At 38.3% G+C, this 22,861-nt stretch overlaps 1 protein-coding gene across 4 annotated transcripts in view; it reads left to right on the top strand.

The window, feature by feature from the left end:
- CEP126 (centrosomal protein 126) overlaps positions 1-21,616 on the top strand; it is a 42,188-nt gene extending 20,572 nt beyond the window's left edge. For 3 of the 4 annotated variants that reach the window (XM_030475682.1, XM_030475684.1, XM_030475685.1), the window contains 6 exons: positions 8,482-10,612; positions 15,186-15,310; positions 15,609-15,696; positions 17,007-17,216; positions 19,532-19,596; positions 21,381-21,616. In XM_030475682.1, the coding sequence (XP_030331542.1) occupies positions 8,482-10,612; positions 15,186-15,310; positions 15,609-15,696; positions 17,007-17,216; positions 19,532-19,596; positions 21,381-21,488 (2,727 nt within the window). In that variant the 3' untranslated portion in view covers positions 21,489-21,616. The remainder of the gene's footprint in view (positions 1-8,481; positions 10,613-15,185; positions 15,311-15,608; positions 15,697-17,006; positions 17,217-19,531; positions 19,597-21,380) is intronic. The other variant, XM_030475683.1, reaches the window with a different exon arrangement.
- Positions 21,617-22,861: the final 1,245 nt, after the last annotated feature.

Raw genomic sequence — 22,861 nt, 5'->3', positions numbered from 1 at the left:
ACGCAGCAGCCCCTCTGTGGTATTTAGTAGCTTGAGCTTTGCTGTGTAGTTTATGCCAATACTGGCATATCTCCATATGGAAGTATGGCTCACCAACTGGGAAATAAACACCCAGAATTCAGAGGACGGGAGTTAGCAGAGAATAACTGGGACCCAGGAGACTGAAAGATCTTCTAATAAACTTAAAGAATTATGCTATTTCAAACAGTGGCAAGAAAAAAAAAATAAAGCAGCTTTTAAATTCAGTAGGCTGTTTAGGGAAAGATAGATGCTGAAATCTTGTACATGTTCTTATAAATCATATGTAAAGTTCTTAAGAGGAATGTGTGTCTTGAAAAACATTTGATTGATTGAAAAAATGGAGTTTATAAACAGGTAACATGTACAAGTCATTAAATATTTTTTTCGAGATAAGTAATTCTATTAGTGAAGCATGCAGTAAATGTTGTCGATTATATGAAACTTTCTCATTAGATAAACTTATTTCTAGAGAGGTAAAAATACATGATATTAGAAAACGCTCTTAGATGCGTAGTTTAACTTTGAAGTTAACTTTTAAGCCTGTGTGGAGTCAGGCTTTGGACTCTATAATCCTTGTGGGTCCCTTCCAACTCAAGCTATTCTGCGATTCTGAAAGTATTTCTGCATCTGACCTTTAGATTTCCTAGTATAAGTCCACCTTCTGCCTCGGTTGCTGCTGTGCAGTGCACAAGAGTGGAAAGATAGAATCATAGAATCATAGAATCGTAAGGGTTGGAAAGGACCTTAAGATCGTCTAGTTCCAACCCCCCTGCCATGGGCAGGGACACCTTGCCCTAAACCACGTGGTCCAAGGCTCTGTCCAACCTGGCCTTGAACACCTCCAGGAATGGAGCATCCATAACCTCCCTGGGCAACCCATTCCAGTGCTTCACCACCCTCACTGTAAAGAACTTCTTCCTTATATCTAATCTAAACTTCCCCTGTTTAAGTTTGAACCCATTACCCCTTGTCCTACCACTACAGTCCCTAAGGAAGAGTCCCTCCCCAGCATCCTTGTAGACCCCCTTCAGATACTGGAAGGCTGCTATGAGGTCACCACGCAGCCTTCTCTTCTCCAGGCTGAACAGCCCCAACTTTCTCAGCCTGTCTTCATATGGGAGGTGCTCCAGCCCTCTTATCATCCTTGTGGCCCTCCTCTGGACTCGCTCCAACAGCTCCATGTCCTTTTTATGTTGAGGACACCAGAACTGTACGCAGTACTCCAAGTGAGGTCTCACAAGAGCAGAGTAGAGGGGCAGGATCACCTCCTTCGACCTCCTGGTCATGCTTCTTTTGATGCAGCCCAGGATACGGTTGGCTTTCTGGGCTGCAAGTGCACACTGCCGGCTCATGTTAAGCTTCTCATCAACCAACACCCCCAAGTCCTTCTCAGCAGGGCTGCTCTGAATCTCTTCTCCACCCAACCTGTAGCAGTGCCTGGGATTGCCCCGACCCAGGTGTAGGACCTTACACTTGGCTTGGTTAAACTTCACAAGGTTGGCATTGGCCCACCTCACAAGCGTGTCAAAGTCCCTCTGGATGGCATCCCTTCCCTCCAGCGTATCAACCGAACCACACAGCTTGGTGTCATCGGCAAACTTGCTGAGGGCGCACTCAATCCCACTGTCCATGTCACCGACAAAGATGTTGAACAGGACCGGTCCCAACAGCGATCCCTGAGGGACACCACTCGTTACAGGTTTCCAACTGGACATCGAGCCATTTACCACAACTCTTTGCGTGCGGCCATCGAGCCAGTTTTTTATCCACCGAGTGGTCCATCTATCAAATTGATGTCTCTCCAATTTAGAGACAAGGATGTCATGCGGGACAGTGTCGAACGCTTTGCACAAGTCCAGGTAGATGACATCAACTGCTCTGCCCCTGTCCATCAGTTCCGTGGCTCCATCATAGAAGACCACCAAGTTGGTCAGGCAGGATTTCCCCTTAGTGAAGCCATGTTGGCTGTCACCAACCACCTCGTTGTTTTTCATGTGCCTTAGCATGTTTTCCAGGAGAAACTGTTCCAAGATTTTGCCAGGCACAGAGGTGAGACTGACTGGTCTGTAGTTCCCTGGGTCTTCCGTCTTCCCCTTCTTGAAAATGGGGGTTATATTACCCTTCTTCCAGTCATCGGGAACTTCACCTGACTGCCAGGATTTTTCGAATATGATGGACAGTGGCTTAGCAACTTCATTCGCCAGCTCCTTCAGGACCCGTGGATGGATTTCATCAGGTCCCATGGACTTGTGCACATTCAGGTTCTTAAGATGGTCTTGAACGTGATCCTCTCCTACAGTGGGCCTAAGGTCTTCATTCTCACAGTCCCTGCATTTGCTTTCCAAGACTTTCGTCGTGTGGTCAGAGCATTTGCTGGTGAAGAATGAGGCAAAGAAGTCATTAAGAACCACAGCCTTCTCCAAATCCATGGTAGCCAGTTCTCCTGAGAGCTTCCGGAGAGGGCCCACATTGTCCCTAGTCTGTCTTTTATTTGCTACGTATCTATAGAATCCTTTCCTGTTATCTTTTACATCCCTTGCCAAACTTAATTCTAGCTGGGCCTTAGCTTTCCTAACCTGGTCCCTAGCTTCTCGGGCAATGCTCCTATATTCTTCCCAGGCTGCCTGTCCTCACTTCCACCTTCTATAAGCTTCTTTTTTCCCTCTAAGTTTCCTCAGCAGCTCCTTGTCCATCCATGGAGGTCTCCTGGCCCTCCTGCTGCACTTTCTTCTAGTCGGGATGCAACACTCTTGAGCACGTAGCAAGTGATCCTTGAATATCGACCAGCAGTCTTGGGCCCCCCTGCCCTCTAGGACTGTATCCCATGAAACCTTACTAAGGAGGTTCCTGAAGAGGCCAAAGTCTGCTTTCTTGAAGTCCAGGGCAGTGAGCTTGCTGCATGCTCTTCTCACTGACCTGAGGATCTCAAACTCAACCATCTCGTGATCACTAGAGCCAAGGCTGCCCTGGAGCGTCACATTTCCAACCAGTCCCCCCCTGTTGGTGAGCACGAGGTCCAGCATGGCACCTCTCCTCGTCAGCTCCTCTATTGCTTGAAAGAGGAAGTTGTCTTCCACACAATCGAGGAACCTCCTGGATTGCTTGTGCTGGGCCGTACCGTCCCTCCAACAGATGTCAGGATGGTTGAAGTCCCCCATGAGGACAAGGGCCTGCGAGCGTGAGGCTGCTCCTATCTGTCTGTAGAGCGCTTCATCCACAGAGTCCTCTTGATCAGGTGGCCTGTGTCAGATCCCCACCGTAATGTCCCCCATTGCTCTTTTCCCTTTGATCCTGACCCACAAACACTCTGTTACCTCATCACCCATCCCCAGACAGAGTTCCATACTCTCTAGCCTATCACTGACATAGATAGCAACGCCCCCTCCCCGTCTGCCTGGCCTGTCTTTTCTAAACAGCCTGTAACCTTCCATTCCGACACTCCAGTCATAGGAGCCATCCCACCCTGTTTCTGTGATACCAATGACATCATATTCCCGTAGCCTTGCACACATGATGTTAAAACTGTTCCACCTTTGCAATGTATTTACATTACTAAAGAAAAAGTAAACTTTTTTATAGACTGCAATAAATGTATACTAATTTTTTAACAGGTCTGAGAGATCTGGTAGGACAGTCCCTTGGCTGAACAAGGGATTGTTTTTTAAATTATATTCACACACTGCATGGTTGTGGGTCTTTCAGGAGGAAGGTACTGTTCAATAGGTTTCTGGGGGTTTTTCTCTGATGCAACAGCTCCAGTTCATTCAAATCTGTCAACAGTCCGTTATTTGTGTATTTGTGAATAAGAATAAACCAGGAAGACAGATTTTGAGATTTCTAGAAGATGAAGAAATACTTTCCTTCATCAGTTATTCTTCTCTTCTTCCCCCATAAATCCGACTTTGTTGGAAAGCTTTTCTGAAAAGGATAATTTCAGGGCTTTGAGTCTCATCATTAAGACCTTAACATCAGTGAGAGAGAGGATTAGTTGAGTCTCATCATTAAGACCTTAACATCAGTGAGAGAGAGGATTAGTTATTTGTTTTAAAATGGAAAAAAAAAAAATCTCTGAGAAATGTTTCCATTTCATTTCTGTCTCTAAAGTACCATCTAGAAACAGCTTCATCTATGAAATATTTTTTAAAACATCATATTACCTATAACCTGCAAATTTCAAAGTGAAAATGGGTAAGTTTTTAGCTGATCTCCATTCTCATTTTTTGGGATAGCCAAAATGACATTGACAATAACATAGATTGTAAATAACTATGAATGTTCTCATGAAATTATGTCATTGCATTTTATATATAACATTAAAATGATCATTAGTTAAGCAGTTAAGAACTTCTAGAATTAATACTGCATATGCATGCCCAATTGCTCTCTATGTCTATTTTCCTTATGACGGTTTTCAATTTTGCAGTCCCATACTGTTTTTACATAACCCCATCTCTTAAATTTGCAGGGTAGATGGAGCCTGCTCAAAACAAATTTATTAATGGAGTAGAAACAAAATAGGGACTAATGCTTTGTGGTGCTCTGCTTCAACATTTAATCATTTAATAATTTTAGTAATATTTAAAAGCTAACATTATGAATTCCACTCCTGGATCTGAATGGCTAGGTTAGTCTGTGAGAGTCAGGCACCTGCAACAGGGATCCTGAGAAGCAGCACTCTGAGTACTGAGATGCTAAATTAATTAATAAAAAGCAACAGAGATAACCATTTAGCTGAGAACATGCTTCCTACACAGTTATGTACATTTACTTCTGGACTTCATTAAAACTGGAAGTCAGAACTTGAAACCCTGACATTCAGTGTTCAGATCACTTTTCTTTCAAAATCATTCAGTACAATATGGCTCACTGAAGCGCCTGAGTGCCTACGGGATTGGAAACTTGAGTGCTTTTTATCCCAAGAAGTTTGAACCTGTATTTCTAGCATCCTAGGTGTTCCAAGCAAGTTAATCAGGACCTTTTAAATACCCAGGTTCATAGATAGCTAGTTTCTGTAACTTAAATAGCTTGGGAGGGAAATGAGGCACCTAGGAGTCAGCTGAGGAAAGACTAGGGATGTTGATAGGAAGCTTTTCTCTACTCATCCTCCACCTCTATAATTGCTTTGGTGGGTTTGGCACAGTATAATGGATCTTTCGTGTAATATGAGCACCAAAATCCTTTCTCAGTGGCATTTGCTCTCTCGGACAAACCTTCTGTAAAATCAATATTGTGTAGTGCCATGTACATCATGTTTTCCAAACTTGCATAGAAAAGAAATTATTAATTTTGAAATGGACTTTTCCATTCTACAGTTGGTAAACTCCAAACCAGTAGAGGTGTTTAGGTACCTCACTGCCTTTGAGCACTAGCTTTGTATGACCACTGGTATCTTTTACTTCACAAGGAATCTGAAATATAACATCTTATACACACACATATAACACACGAAAAACTCCTGCAAATAAACCAGTAAAGATGATCAAAAATAGAAAGTAGTGTGAGAGGTGAGGGGCCTGGGTTTTCAGAGTAGGTATTGTTTTTCTTCATTTATCTTCGGAGGAGTGTTCCCATTCACCTCTTGGAATTGTGAACAGTCAGCACTTCTGTTACAGAAAATGTCAAATATACAAATAGCAGCTTTTAAGTGTAATAGCATCCTGATAGAGTCCTTTGGCAGAATATTCACTTGTCAGGTTTTCTTAAAATTTTATTTGTTGCAGTGTTGTTCTTTCATTGGCGTCATGAAAAATTTCTTAGGCTCATGCATTCTCAGTGCTTTCCTGAAATGAAATGGCTTGACACAGCTGTTCTAAGTCTTGGGAGGTATAAGGGACCTCTTTAACTCCTTGTAAGTGTTCCCTTTCCTAGAATACCAAGTATGTGGGCAGGCTGGGTTTAGATTTCATGCAGCAGGAGATAGGATAATGCAGGCAACAGGCAATGCAATAATTGTATCACACAAAAAGTATGCAAATCCAGAAAATGAAAAGATAGCACACTCTATGATCATTTTTGTTTCCTATAATATTCTCAAGATTGAATCAAATTAAATCATTGGGATTTCCAGGTTTATTTCCCTCTAGCTATTGACCACTAGAAAATGAATAATTCTTGAATGCTTTTTGAGGTCTGCAGAAGTAGTTCTAGTTATGAATTTCTACAAGAAAATGTGACATTCATTTTCATTACAGAGGAGGCTAGAAAGGGAAATAATATATGTAAATATTTTAATAAGATAAGCATCTTTAATGCATCAAAGGATGAAATTGTGTGATGCAACAAAATAAATGTAAATTAACTAAATTTGTATGAACTATGTAAAAGTGACTATGTGTTTAAATGAGGAATCCTTTATTCTTTAGTTTCTAACACTTCTGAAGGTTGCCTCAACTGAGATTTTGTCTTCCCATCAGGTTTTGGTTTACAAGGAGAGTAACATTTTATATAATGAAGGATCAAGTCTATTTTCAACCTCTGGAGCATAAATGGGTAGAATTTTTTTACCTTAATTTTTAGAAGTTTCAACTTTTCTTGCACCGTCCATATTTACCAGTTTAAGCTATCCCACTATTGGAACAGGCTTCTTAAAATCAATCTTTACAAGATTTTTCCCCTCTTTAACTTAGTAATTTTAGAAACACATTTAGCTGTACAGGTGCAACTTCCAAATTAGATAACAAGTAAGCCTGACACCTAGAATTTCTTTTTACTGTTCTTTTCCCATCTGAAAATTTCAAAGTTAGTTCCTAAATTTGTCCTGATACAGAAAACTGAGCATATGCCTTTTCCTTGTTTGCTGAAGTTCAAGCAGAGGTTAACAATATAATTTAGCCAAACATAAATGTTAATCAATAACTAACAAAGCATTATTTATTGTCTATTTTTTCTTTTCTATTAGAAAGACACTAGTTTGTGTACCTTTAGTTCGAAAATGTTCCCTTAAGGGATTTTTCCCTACACGTGGTTTTTTGTTCTTCTATTTAGTTTCTTTATCTCAGATCGTAACTCTAATGGAAAACTGCACCACCCTCTGAACATTTAGTGCAAGATAAGATTTAATTCAATCATAGAAAGTCTTTCAGGACTCACTAAGCTTTTTATTCTATGATTTGAAATATTTGTACAACTATGAACTATGCAATATTGTGGTATGACAATTTTATTAGAATTAGAAAAAAAATAAATGTTTACTATGAAAATGTGTTCTTATTTGATAATGAACTGTATGCATTCTTTGGTAAGTTTTCTAAGTGTTAATTCTATCGTAATTGCCAGAGGGTATATAACCACTTACCTTGGTTAACAGATTTTGCTACTTGAAACATTTTCCATTTCAAGTCACTAATAAAAAGAAAAAACCTTAACTGTGCAAGATTGCATACCTAATTCAGCTTCTCTTAGTTCTTCATGACACTTTTTTCCTACATATGGTTTAAAATCACTTAGCTGCTGAGTTCTGTGGAAGTGAACTTTCACAAAAGAGAGTGTACAAGATTCTGAAAATAGTTGATATTCCTGTTTATGTTTATGTCTACTTTGAAATCTTGTACCTTAAAAGCCATGTATTTTCAACCAGGTCAGGCATCTCAGTGTTTGGATGGAGAAGTAATAGTGAAGAAAATGCCTGTATAGTACATACATACTATACATATATACATACATACATATATACATATATACATACATACACACCACATATTGTCCCAATGGTGGTTCAGATGGCGCCGGTTACTCTTATTCATCACTACATTCAAGTTCAACAAAGAAGTTGGGGGAGTGGATGGGACTCCCACATGCCTTAGAACTAATCTGTCTGCTTAGATCAGATGATATTTCCTGCTTTCTGAAAGATTAGAAGCAGGGGTTTCACTGAGGGGAGGTGTTAATCACTGTGATTATGATAGCTGAGAGGTTTTCTGTGTTTGCCATGAAAGGGCTTAAATCCTCATCACTTTTGGAGCTTTGTATGCAAATAATCATATTCAATCTAGTACTATGGAAAAGTTCCAGTTTGGGGCAGAACCACTACCAAATCTGCATTTTCATGGATACTGTTTCATTTTCTAAACTCAGTTACGTAGCCTTACAGAGTACAAGATGACACAGAGTGCATCCTGTGTCATAGGGCATTCCAGAAACAGTAGTGTTGTTCAGAAAAATCTTGTTCCTTTTTAGATATTGTAGAATTTATATAAAATTTAGGATTAAATTTGTTGAACTTATGCAGCTCTTTCCTCTGAATTTCATCCCCAAACTGTCTAATTTTCTTTTGCAATTGAACACAGGTAAATTTTGACTTGATAGAAGCATTCATGGTGCCATGACCCCAATCCATAAAAACACCAGGCTCAATATTGATTGTATTTTAGCCAGAGCTGTCATTAATGAAAAAAATAATACCAGAAAAAAAAAAAAAAAATCTGATAAATGTAACAGTCTGGTTTTATGCCTGTATTTCAGAATTTTCATGAAGAAGTCAAGAAAACAGATGATTCAGAAAGCGTGTTAAGCCTCGACAGTCTTGAGGCTGGAGAACAAAGTGGAAATTACACAACACAGAGTGAATCATCTTTGACTACACAGTATGACTGTACCCTCTACACTCCAGAAAAATCACAGAATAGGAATAATGGTTTGCTTTATACAGCTCAAAGTACTTCTAAAAATATGCATCTAAATAATTGTCTGAGAAACGTAGATTCACAATACTACCACAACTTACCTGCTCATGATCTTTTAGCTGAACATAATGTTCTAACTCCTGCTGAACATTTAAACACTTCAGAAGAGGAATCATCTGCTTCTGACAGATCTGGAAAAAAATCTTCAGAGTTCTCTACCTCTGGTAAACAAGAAATCTCTGTAAGCAATGTGTTTAGTTTTCTGCAAAATATAAAAGAAGAAAGCAGCAAGCCGCCTTCTGGAACTCCTTACACATTAGCCACTGGTCATCCTGTTTTGAATCCCAGCAAAACCTGGGCCAACTCTGATTCTATTCCAGGAGAAGGAGTTCAGGATCTGATGCAAGATCAGAGTTTTAAAATGACCCCACAAAAAAGAAATGTATCTGTGCAAACATCTAGTCAACCTATTGCAACATGTCTAATCTCATTTCCTAACCAAGGATGTTCCACTGGCATTCCCAGCACAGCTGATACATTACCAAAAGACAAAAACATCAGTATGGAGTTTTTAAAAAATATCTCAGGAAAAATTACTGAAACAGAAGAAGAAAATATTAAAGGTATTGGTTACATTAATCCAGGATTGTCTTTATTTCAGGATGTACCAAATGCCTCAGTTCTGTGCAATGTTAAGCAACAGAATAACAAAGAGGAAGAAAAGGGAAATATGCTTGAAACTGTATCACTGATGTCTGGTACAGAGTTCAGTTCTGGCACTCCTGCACAGCACAAAACCCTGAAAAACAATATTCTTGAAAGAAAAAGAGCAAAGTTTCTTGGAAGTATCTTAAAGAAGGATTCTAAATATGAACCTAGTCATTTCAAAGCTGTGGTTATGAACCAGGGGATCAGTTTTGGAACGCAACCCATGTCTTCTATCAGAGACAGTTTAGAACTGGCAAAAATCAAAAAGAAAAGTGCAGAAAATGAAAAATACAATAGAAAGATTAAATGGTGTGATCAAATTAACCAGGTAATAATAGAAAATAATGAAAAATGCTATGAAAAAAACACCAGTGAAATATCTTCTGCACAGCTGCAATATGTTCAAACTATAAATAATGCTCCTAAGACTAATTTAAGTATTGTTGCTCAATCTTCAAACCCCATGTTCATAAAAAATCACCAGGAAAACTCTCATATATCAAAACCAAATGTTCATACTGAAGAATCAAATAAAGAGTGCGCCTCTCTGAGTATATTTATGTCTACTGGATCTGTTTCTGCTAAAAAAGCTTGGATGGTACCAAATGATGAAGAAAGTAAACTCCCAGTATGTAGTAATAATTCTAAGACTAATGAAGATAATCAACTGAAAAATAGGGCAAAAATAGCTAGAACGATATCTGTAAGAGCCCAGCCAAGATTTATGCCCAAGAAGAGAACAGGCACTATAATCCAACCACAGCTGGCCACAGAAACCAGCAAAACTCAGAAAGTTCCAGGGAAATTTCTAGCACCTCACCCACCATCCACACCTCTGCCAGGAAGCAGAAGTGGTGAAAATGCATCCAGCCCTGGGTGTCAGCCACTCCTGCCTTCAAGTCTTCCAGCAACCACTACAAGCAGGAATGATTTAAGTGAGAGGCATGTGGTGTTAGCAAATCAGGTTTTAAATAGAAACGGTACAGAATACAGTCAGAGTATTACTTGTCACTCTGACTTGGCTGCTGCGATTTCTACACCTGGCTGCAGCACGGCCAAGCACGGACCTTGGGAAAAAAATACTTGTTCTGTAAATAATGTTCAGACAAGCGCCTGTCAGGGTCATTCAATAACCTGCACTGGAAGAAGACCTGTTAACACAGAAAATGGATTACATCTCCATCAGATCCCAGCAGCTGGAAAAACAAGTACCTACTGGCAAGGAGCACATAGTCCCCAAACTCCAAAAGACTCTGCTACTGGTAAGAGTCATGTTTCTGGGTCTGGGGAGGGGGTATGTTCAGACAAAAGTCTATTTCAAAGACAACACAAGTTTGTTTTCAGTTAAAGCATTCAGCCTTTCATCCATTCACACAATACAGCCAGTTTTAACAAGTTTTCACCATTTGTCATTGTCATTTCTATTCTAGTGGTGCCCAGAGGCCTCTCAAACATCGATACCCATTTTTAATAGCTTTCTACAATATTAAATGAAAAGGAAGCATTTTCCCTGAGATTATATTCCTGACTAATGAGCAGATGTGACAGGTGCTCTAAGTAATTATATAGGAGAAAGTGACTAAGTTTATATGAGCAATTTTTACAAGGTAACTGAGAGTCGTAGCTTCTTGTCCAACAGTCACTGACACATGAGAGTGAGAGAAATGCATATCATCTGCCATGTTTTTCAAGTGCTGACACTGTAAATGCCTAAAATTATTGTTTTACTCCTAATAATACAATTAATGCTAAAAAAAAAAATTTAGTGGAGGTTAAAAATAAGAATCTTCTACCAGACAAATTTTGCTCTGCTACAAAGTATGTCTGTCTTATAAAGAATTTTAAGAAAATTGAGGACCAATCTTGCCTTTTAGTAAAAGTTAATCTTGGGAACAATATGATGCAGAGATTGATTAGTAAGATAGAGGAAAGCAGCATAAGAAATTTGGGAAGAATAAACTTTGATCCCCTGGGTTTTACATTTCTAAATAGGTTTTATGCGGTTTGATTTGCCTTGTTTCTCCTCTGCAGCCTAGCTGTATTCTGTGCCTTGGGCACTGATGGCATTCCTGCACTTGTAATTTGAATGTTGTATGCTGGTTTGCTTCCTTCTGGGGGCTGCAGCTGGAGACAGAGCTCCTGAGGCTGTAGACCCTGCTTCAGGTACAAGCAGCATTCTAAACCACTTTACATACTGGGATCACCCCAGGGATTGGCCATGCAGCTCGAAGATGCTTTCTAGCAAAATAAATAATTCCCATAACTTAAAAAAAACCCAAACCCCAAAAACCAAAAAAACCAAACCAAACCAAAACAAAACCAAAACAAAACAAACAAAAAACCCATCAAAAAAATCCCCAACCACCAAACCTAGATTTCTAGTTTTGTCTACAGTAGTACATAGTTTTAACTATGGAGTGATTCAAACAGCTATGTTGTTAAGAGCTGAGGCAAGTAAATATTCTTGGCCTAAAGCAGGGGTGGGAAATGAGAAATGTTATCTGCTTGTCCATTCTAGTTCAAAGTCAAACAGATGAGCTTAAGATATGTGGGACTTCAGTTAACATATTTGATTTTACATTGGAAATGAATGGAGTCTTGAATTACCATGCCTTGCCTCCAGCAGAGGTACCTGCCTCTTGATGTCCTTATTTACATATCAGATCAACGAATCAGGAAATGTACTGAGTCAAAGTTGTGGGCGCTACAAATACTGTCTTCACCGAAACTTAAAACGCTACCTCCCGAGTGTCACACAGCTCCAGCTCTTTTAGAGGAAGAGCTGAGTAACCTCTTTTTAAGATTTGGGTGGGTAGCCCTCTCTCAGTATCTGCTTAGATTTTGTTTTGAAAGTCTTCTTTATTTCAAATATGCTAGATAACTCTTAATGACTTGCTATTATTTGTCCCATTGTCTGCAAATGCACATAGATCACCATAGTTGCCCTGAAGTGCTTGCTATGAGAGCCTGAATACTGCATTGTTCTTGAGTAAAATACCTGCTGAGGCACTATTACAGAGTTCAGTGAGGTCTGTGAGGACCCTGTAGAAAATGTGATCTGTTGCAATGCTTGGACAAATGTACAGAAAGAAAAAGTCAGAACAGGGTGAATAAATAAAATTGTCGTCCATGAGAATCTTCTTTAATTGGGCTTAAAGTCGTGTATCTTCTGGCTGACACATACTATAATGTAGCTGGATATTAGAATTATTTGTAATATCCTTTGGTGTTCAGTCAGTAAAATGCTTTAAAAATACATTTAACATTTAGCCTGTGACAAATATTAGACTAATTCATATGTTTATAGTTAAACAAGGATACACTGCTCAGTATCTATCTCATGCACTTAAAGATATTATTGCTTATTATATTTGTCTTACATTTCTCAAAGAAGTCTCTTCCTTGCCATAGATCTAGCGTGTCTTGCAAGCCACTTAAGTGTTGATGCATATCAATAGAGAAACTTTTGATTTTATTTTTCAGAAAAACGTGATTATTAATATAAGAATCGTAGAATCAGCTAGGTTGGGAAAGACCTTTAATATCAAGTCCAACCTTTACCCCAGGACTGCCAAGGCCACCATAAACCATGTCACTATGGGCCTCATCTACACGTTTTTTGAACACTTCCAGGGACAGTGATTTCACCACTGTCCTGGGCAGCCTGTTCCAATACCTGATTACCCTCTCTGTGAACAATTTTTTCCTAATACCTAATCTAAACCTTCACTGGTGCAGCTTGAGGCCACTACCTCTTGTCCTATCACTTATTACTTGGGAAAAGACACTAGCCACCCTCTCCCTCCAACATTTATCAGGTAGTTGTAGCAAGTGACAAGGTCTCTCCTGAACTTCCTTTTCTCTAGGCTGAACAACCCGTTCCCTCTGCCGCTCCTCATAAGACTTATGCTCCAGACCCTTCATCAGCTTTGTTGCCCTTTTCTGGACCTGCTCCAGCGACTCAATCTCTCTCATGTAGTGAAAGGCAGAAGTTTCTTATTTGCTTCTTTTAAAATTTTCCCTACATTCAATATAACATGATCACATTTCTTTCCAGGTGCTATTCAGCACTATATGTCACATTACAATAGTTCGCATATAACTGAATGTCAACTTTTTAAAGCTAATGTGTCCCATGTTCCCATTGTCGGCAGCAGCCATATGACTAGTTTCAAATCTGCTTCCAGGATGAAGCAATTGTTTTCTTTTTCTGTAAATAGTAAGAATTCTGCTTTATTAAATAACACCATAATAACAACTAAAGAAGTAAAATTCTGTTAAAATCACTAAAAGACTTCTTGGTCTAATTATGAACTGTACATTAAACTGAACATGTAAGTATTTATTATGTAAATAAATAGATAATTTATCTTCCCAATTATAAATCACGTAACTGCATTTACAAATCAAGTAACTGAACTGAGTTTACAAATAAGAATATAATATCTCCTTGGATATGTGGAATCCTGACTTACACATGAAAATGCTGATTCACGTCTCAATTTGCATGCATGAACGTTTAATTAAGAAATTCATTTTAATTTTGAAACTTGATGCTTTAATTTTGAAAAATGTATTATTGCACCAGACAAAACTGAGATAAATGTGAGGTATAGTGTCTAGGATAGGCCTCTATAGCCAAGGGAAATTCAACACAACAGTGCTGTCACGAAAACTAGTATAGAGATGGATAAATTAGTAAGATTAACCGTAGAATCCCAAGATGTAGAAACGAAGGTTTTAAATCATGACTTTGCATTCAAATCACACCTGTGAGGCCACACCTTGAGGACTGTGTCCAGTTCTGGGCTCCTCAGTACAATGGACAAATCAGAGTTCAATGAAGGGCTACAAAGATCTTGAAGGGACTGGAGCATCTTTTCTAGGAGGACAGGCTGAGAAAGCTGGGGCTGTTCAGACTGGGAAGGAAGGCTCAGGGTGATCTTATCAATGTCCACAAATACCTGAAAAGAAAGTGCAAAGAGAACAGAGCCAGGCTCTTTTCAGTGGTGCCTGAATAGACCAGAGGCAAATGGCATGAACTGAAACACAGGAAGTTCCCTTTGAGCATTGAGAAGCACTTTTTTTACTATAATCATGACTAAGCACTGGAACAGGGTTGACAAGAGAGGTTGTGGAGTCTCCATACTTGGAGATGCTCAAAAGCTGGTCCTGGGCAACCAGCTCTAGGTGGCCCTGCTTGAGCAGGGGGATTTGACCAGATGACCTCCAGAGGTCCCTTCAAACCTCAACCATTCGGTGGTTCTGTGAATCAAATAAATTGTGTGAACTAGTACATGTTTTCTGCACAGTGTAATCTTAACAAATGTTGAATCTGTTAAGATATACAATACAGCACCTTGGCAACAGGCATTTACTGTGTTGGACTTTAGACTTTATGACTATTCTCTAAATGCAACTTACTTTCTAAAACATTAGGGTTTGGGACATTATTCAATATTTGTTATATCATAGTTCACTGTTCTTTCTTCCTCTTACTTGGTAAGACCACCTTGTACTTTTGCATAGACCATCTTTATTATCTGGGATTCAACACTGGGCTTCACTTAACCTGCTTATAAATGTCCACATATAATTCACATCTGTTACATGTAGTCCTATGCTAACTGAAATTAAATATGCCTTAGGAGTGCCTGTTTATCTCTTTTCACTATAAGAAAATACATTTAGTCTGATCAAAGGTAGACTTGTTTACCCAAGCTAAACATCTAAATTTGGACAGAGACATTTACTCATCATTATTAGTTTTGCTACTCCTATCTTTATCATGTGTTTACACATTTTTGGTTTACTTTTGTATGCATGTCATTTAAGGCGTTGCTCCTGTTACAAGACAAACGCATGTTTTCGACAACCATGAAAATAAACATAGAGTTTTTTCAGAACACAGAAGACAAAGTATAGCTTCTAAAAGATGGAAGCCCACTCATCATGTACAGGTAAATATTAAATCTGACAAAAACCAAAAAGCTTATGTATCTTGAAAATGGAAAGAATTTCAGGAATATCAAAGATTTATTCAGTGTCACACAATTTTGAATCAATGTGATTAATCAGCTTGCTGCCACTGCTAATGGAAGGAGCCAAACCAATTAGAATACATCGCTGTATTAGTATACACTAATATTTTTACACTTGAAAACATTTGGTAATATGAAATAATAAATAAAAAATGTTCAGAAAGCAGTATAGTTACTTTAAATTATATTTAAAATATTATTATAATATTTTTTATAGAATTCACTCTATACTGTCCAGCTGAGTCCTGTTCAATCTGCTTTTGATCCAGTACAAAATAGGAATAACACCTACAAGTCTAATGAAGGTATAGTAACACATCTCAGTTCGGTTCTTCGTATACTTAAAGTAGTGACTTAATATATCCACTGTGTAACATCACTTGTGTCTTTTTGGTATATCATAGAATCAAAGAACAGTTTGGGTTGGAAGGGACCTTAAAACTCATCTAGTTCCAACCCCCTGCCACAGGCAGGGACACCTCCCACTCAACCAGGTTGCTCCAAGCCCAGTACAACTCGACCTTGAACACTGCCAGGGATAGGGCAGCCACAGCTTCTCTGGGCAACCCATGCCATTGTCTCATCACCCTCACAGTATAGAATTTCGTCCTAACATCTAGTCTAAATCTATCAGTTTAAAGCCATTCCTCCTTATCCTGTCACTACATGCCCTTGTAAAAAGTCCCTCTCCAGCTTTCTTGTAGGGCCCCTTAAGGTACTGAAAGACTGTTATAAGGTCTCTCCAGAGCCTTCCCTTTTCCAGTCTGAACAAGCCCAACTCTCTCAGCCTGATTTCATAGCAGAGGTCCTCCAACCCTCTGATCATCTTTGTGGCCTCCTCTGGACTCGCTCCAGCAGCTCCATGTCCTTCTGGTGTTGAGGACCCAAGAGCTGGATGCAGTACTACAGGTGGGGTCTCACCAGAGCAGAGGGGGAGAATCACCTCCGATGGTCACACGTCTTTTGATGCAGCCCAGGATACACTTGGTTTCTGGGCTGCGAGCGCGTACTGCCAGCTCATGCTGAGCTTCCCACCAACCAACACCCCCAAGTCCTTGGGCTGTTCTCAATCCATTCTTCACCCATACTGTATTGGTGCTTGGGATTGCCCCGACCCAGATGCAGGACCTTGCACTTGGCCTTGTTGAACTTCATGAGATTTGCCCTGCGCCTGCTCTCGAGCCTCTCAGGGATTCTAAGAAAGGGTAGTTTGTTGTCTAGACCTATTTTTTTTTTTCTACACAGAAGCGTGACATTATATTGATGGCTTTATAAATGCATTGCAACATATGCTAAAATTTAATTCCACTCCTGTTTGTATTTATCTGTATGAGAGTTGTATGTATCACACATAACCATATGATATGGACAGGTATTGCTTGCTATCATTGCAGACTTCTGAAGTCGGTACAACTTGCTCTGGTGCCAATTGTAAGATGCGTGACTGATCTTAATTATGTAATTTTCTAATGTATCATGCTTCTTGGCTTTGCCACCTTTTTGATCTTTTAATGTGAATTTTGTGTGTTTCACAGACCTGTAGTCATGAAAGCAAGCATTATATTTAAAAATCATGACCTCTTCTCATTTGAAGTTATCCCTGTATTCTCTTCAGCTTCAGAGAGCACCATTCAGTTTCTCATTGCAGAAAAACTAGCAAGCGGATCCCTTGCAGAGGATGAAATCCTGGCAGCCTTGGGAAGTGTGCAACCAGCCAGCTGGTCCGTACTGCCTAACAGGGCTCCGTGTCCAGGCATGAGTGGACTTTCAGTAGAAGAACTGAAGATTTTCCAGTCTCTTGATTATCTCAATCAAAGGCTACGAAGTAAGTTTGATAATAAAGAAGATCTTACACCAAGCAATTAAGTAATTTTGTGTTTCGTTGTCATAGATTAATTTGGATTGAAAACATGAATCCTGTGATAGAAATATTTTTCCTCTGTTTTCTTATTATTATTCTTTATTAAATGCAGCAAGCAGTAGATCAAAGTTATGAAACCTTTCTTAAAGTAAGTTAAGGTAATTTAAAATAATGGTCAAAAATTCATTCAAAATTCACCTTCAGAAACTGGCTTAGCCCAACTGTAGCTGTTGTTTCTAATCTGTTCCAATGCTTATCTACCTTATTTTTTTGCAGGTTTTTTTGCAAATAATTGTCTTTTATATATCTTGTCTTTTTGCAAATGTAACCCTTTATAATGAATGGATTTTCATTTTCTTTCTTCTAGTTTTTTAGAATGTTCCTCTTCTCTATGAATTCTTAAAGATCACAAATACTGAGTTCTGAGACTGCTGCAGCCAAATATGAATGTTTAAGTGAATATCACTTGCACAACTATTTTAAAAAGTCAAACTTACCGAAGTGTTCTCTAGCCTGTTCGTTCCCTTTGCCAGGCTGATTTCTTACCTGCTTTATACTGGTGCTTTTTACATGAGGTCTCCCTATCAAAGCTTCTGTTTTGCTGAAGGGTGTAGAGGAAAGCCTGTACTTGTACTCGATAATTACTTCGCTCCAGCGCTTAGTTAGCTAGCATTTTAATTTGTATTCCTTTTGTAACTAACATACCTATAGAACAAACTTACTTCTATGGTCTCTTGCTACTGTATCTAATGGTTAGTATTTGCTTTGATCTACGTGATCATATCGGTCTTTTATGAACATTCTCATTGGTTTGACATAGTTTCTGTATTTCTCTGCACCATCCTGTATTTGAAATCAGGGGGGACCTTGTGACTTAGTCCATGTGGTCTCTCCACTGGACTGCTTGGCTTCCTATACCCTTGGAATAACTTCTGCTTGCCATTTTTGCAGTTTATGGAACTGCCAACTCTCCTGAATTTTATATTTTCCTTGGACTGTTTTCATATGAAATTTTACATGCCAATTATTGGAGTTTATAAGAGTCTGCTTTCTTGAAGACGATTGATTTTATTTTACTATTCTACTACTTTTCCTTCTAACGTGCACTGTTTCATGGCCAGGTTACACAAGTTTACCCCCTTATTGACTGACCAAACTGAACCAGGGCTCATTAAGCTTCTGCACAGTATCCATATGTTTCTACATCAAATGGTGGATTGCTTGACTTTGAGGAAAAGGATTTCAGTTTCCTGTAAACTGCAACAGCAGTGTGAAAGGTTTTTGCAGCTGCTTAGAAACTTTTTGCAGCTGTAGCTTACAATTCCTGCTCCCATCAAAGTGGTTCAAAATTTCATTACATCATAGCTCATAGTTATTGCTTCCAGGCAAATAGAAGTGAAGAATTTTGTCTTTTGTCATTGAGGAGTTGTATGATGTGCTTGGGTTAAGAAAGTAGATATGAAAAGAGAAATACAAGAAAATAGAAAATAAATAGCTGTATAAATAACAGAGAAATGGGAAAGAAATGAAGGCAAAGGCAAATGTAGAAAAAGAACTGGAAGCAAGAAAGCTGGAGTTTGCAAAGTGTGAGAAGGAAACTATGAAAACTATAAGGAACATGAAACAATGAAAGAATCATAGGAGTTAACTGATTGCAAACGAAGTAACTGTGAAAATTAATGTAATATATATATATAAGCGTGTAACTCAGAAGTTTAATTAGCTTTCCTAATTATTTGGGGATTAAAATTGGTAGTAAGAAGCTGGGAAATTTTATAGGTAGACTTATAGGACATGTAAGTACATGTAAGTACATACCTGTAAGTAAGTAAAGCGTTGTAAGTACTTTCATGTCATGTAAGCACATTGCTTTTTTAAACCACAACCTTTTTGAACCCCAATTTTTGGCTTTGTTTTCATATGTTACAAATTAAGTGACTAAAATTGTGTACCTTAATAACGGTCTTTTTAATGAATAACAGTTACTCACCAACCAGTCTAAGTCTGGAATTTTTACCGCCAGCTTAGAGTGACTGCCATTCTTTTTTCTACCTTTAGATTTTTTTATTGACACTAAATTTTATGTTCAGATAATAATATCTACCTGCACATTTTAAAAATACAGACACAGCATATACTTCAGCAACTGTTGGTAGGGGAAAAAGGAATAGCGCTATTAAACTCCATTTTGACAATCTTTGGGAAGTTTTGTGTTGAATATTTGATTGTGAATCATATTTCTATTGTATATTTATCATGTACTTTTATGCTATTTTTAGATGTTCAAGAAGCCATTACTAGAAACCTGTCTGCTTCAAATGTTTTGCAGATAATCACCCCTTTAGTAAGTATCTAATTTATGTTCAGCTTTCATTCCTGCAAACTGACTTCATGACTTATTTTATAATAAAAATATAATTGAAAATATTGACATCAATCTGTTGATTGACCTGCCAGATTTTAATATTTATATTTATGCTAAAAAACCTCCCCACATATGAACTTTGTAGTACTATAAACAGACCTTATGTTTCTATCAGTCTGCCTCATGCTCTGACTTCATTTTCCTTTTGAAATCTGAAGGCATTTGCAAAGCCCGGGAAGTTCCAAGAACTTCTAAGGAATAATAACTTAGCATGGTCCATTTAAACTATATATAGCTTATAATTAATTTGTATTTCTTAATAATGTAGAGAGGAAAGCGGGAATGATGTATGGTGGTGTGTAAAATAATTGGTAATACAGTGAATTCTGACTTTGACCTGCAGATGTGCCATGTTCTGTAAGTGACAGGTATTATCTTTGTTCAGTAAGTGTTTGTATTTCATTTCATATATGTCAGTTTGAAACAAAATAATCATGATATTTGGAATATAAAGAACTGAATAGGCAGATGAGTGACTGAAGTACAAAATTTACACTTCAAATATTCAGTTTATAATGCAGGAGTTAGTATTTATAATTCTGTATTATCAGTCTCCTCCTTCACTATATATTTGTACCGAGGAAAAAATATAGAAAGATGACTGTAAACCTCACACTTTATATACTTCCACATATTTCATTTACTGGATAAACTGTTACCAAAACTGCTAGAGAAAATTCTCTTTATTCAAAAGGCTTTTGTCACTTACTGATTTTGAGACCGAAAAAACCCAGAAAGAATCCAGGCTCCTACATTCAAAATGGTTGCCTGGTTTGAAGTGGGACTGTGAAAAGAACTCAGAGCAATTACCTCTTGTCTTGTGAATCCTAGTATTAGGTGTGACTTAGAACCTCAGCTTCATCTCCCCTGCCTCCTGTCTTATAAATTTAGTTCTCTATGTCTGAACAACTTGTAAATTTTCTGTTTTTCAGCAATTAGTGTATCATAGCTACCTTTATTGGATCTGTGTTTTACTAAAACATTTCCCAGCTTTCATCATAGCCTGCCCTACTTAAAAAAGAGCTGTTCCCGCACCAATGCATTTTCCTGGCTTTCAGTAGTCAGACTTCCTGGCTGGCTGGTCTGTGACAAAAGCTTTTTCCTTCTAGTTCTTAATCTACAAGATCTTTGTTTCATGAATAAGATAAAAACAGTAGACATTAGGCTGTCCAGTCTCTGGAAGTGTAAGTTCTCTGATGGACATTTTAATTCTTTCCCTACAAGTATATACTTAAGCATTTAAACTTAATGTGTATTAATGCATATACAGGTGTGCAGCTGTACATACACCTTCAGATCTCAGGCACTGGTCTGCAATTCTTCTTGATGATAAGAATAAACTACTGTCAGACAAGTTCCCAGATGCAGAAAAATTATAGCTGACTGAGATTTCATCGAATCTTCTGCTATGAGAAGCAAGGAGATTTTAAATTTTTACTTCACCAAGAGAACAACCTGCTTCAGCTCTCCTACTTTCAGAATATCAACATGAAGTGTAGATATTCACTCAGTAATGTGTGTGAATGACATTGTATCCTGTAATACCAACCCCTAAATCCAGATGAAGGAGCACAGTTGTTCATATAATGGAAAACAGGTCACATGATACCACCAAATGATGTTTCTTGAATGTTATATTATACATAATCACAGTTCTATTTATACAGGTGTATGATGTCTCATTATTCTCCATGTTATTATAGAGTGTTCAGCAGTGTATCTCCTCCCCTTTGGCACACACAGCGACAGCATCCCAGCAGTACCACAATGCCTCAGGTAGCCATCGACTGCAGTTGTATAGAAGATTCTGACAGTCTTTGCTCCAGGATATTGCATCTTGATGTACTTTCTATGTAATGTGTGTACCATCTGACACCATAAAATTAGCAACAAAATAAAGACGAAAGCAGTAAAACAAATAATGGAAGTCAATTTACTGGTAAGCACTTTTAGGATAATTAACTCTATTTTATTATGCACTTTATTGTAAAATTAATTTAAAACCCCTGTTTGCATTGTTATGTTGGTTCTAGACTAAAGGCCTTATGTTAGTTAACTAGCATGATACCTTAATCCGTAAAGTTAGTTAGTTGCTAAGGAGTGGTAACTTTAACTTACTCTCTTTGCCCTTTCTCTGCTGTTTCAGTACAAAGTAGATTGAAACATTGAAACAAACTGTAGAATGTATATACGGTGCACAGAATCAGTTAGCAAATCTAGGCTGGTAATTGCTGTAAGAAGCAATAAAAGCAATTACTAACTCTCTGGATTTTTAACTCCCTATTAGATGCCTGATTTTCTGTTTTAGCTATACAGTAAGAATTGTGGGGTTTGTCTGGAGATGTAAGCACTGGTATTTCCACCAGAGATGTGCCTGTACCCCCCTCACTGTTGTTGCTAGTCTTGGTTACAGTGTACAGGAGCTTAGGGGAGTTGTATTTCAGGAGCGGGCTCAGTGCTGTATCAGGGGAGCAGCATTTCTCTGAAGAGAATGTATCTTCCCAAAAGAAGCAACTAAATGACTATTAAAACTTTGTTATTCCTCATCATATCAAGATCATTGTACCATTGCTTAGGAGGAAACCAGCCTGTAAAAGGGAAAGAAAAGGAAAATGTGCTCCTTATAACAACAGACAATTTATCAGCGGATTAGAGCTGGTGTGTGGTATCAGCCAAGAATAAGGTGAGCTACATATGTAGTAAATAGTTAGCACCTGAAATTTTACAAAGGAGGGTTAGGATAAGATTGATTTTTTTCAAAACAATAGTTTGAAGAATGGAATAATGCTATGGTTCTAGTGAAGCACTGCAACACCTTTGGAGGAAAAATCCAATAGGCTGAAAGGGGCAGACTTCAGTCTGGAGCCTGTTACTATAAACTGTATTTAAACATCAACATTGCAGAAAGTTGTTGTCTTGCATTCACTGTTGATGTCTGTCCTGACACTGCTGCCAGAAAACAGAAGCTACAGCTGCAGTCCACGTGCCTAAAGGATTCTGATGGGTGTCAGTGCTTATTGGGACTTTGGTGCTCAAATACTTGTAAAATTCCCAGCAAAAGAGATTTGTGTATTCTCAGAGCAAATGAAAAAAGGCCTTCTGAGATAGAACTCAAAACTGGTTTGCACTGAAAATACTGAGCCCTTACATCTCTGTTTGTATGCAGTACACTGTGACATTCCAG

Source organism: Strigops habroptila, chromosome 2, assembly GCF_004027225.2.
Source record: "Strigops habroptila isolate Jane chromosome 2, bStrHab1.2.pri, whole genome shotgun sequence".
Classification (NCBI taxonomy): Eukaryota; Metazoa; Chordata; class Aves; order Psittaciformes; family Psittacidae; genus Strigops; species Strigops habroptila.
This window is presented reverse-complemented; position numbering and strand designations above follow the sequence as displayed.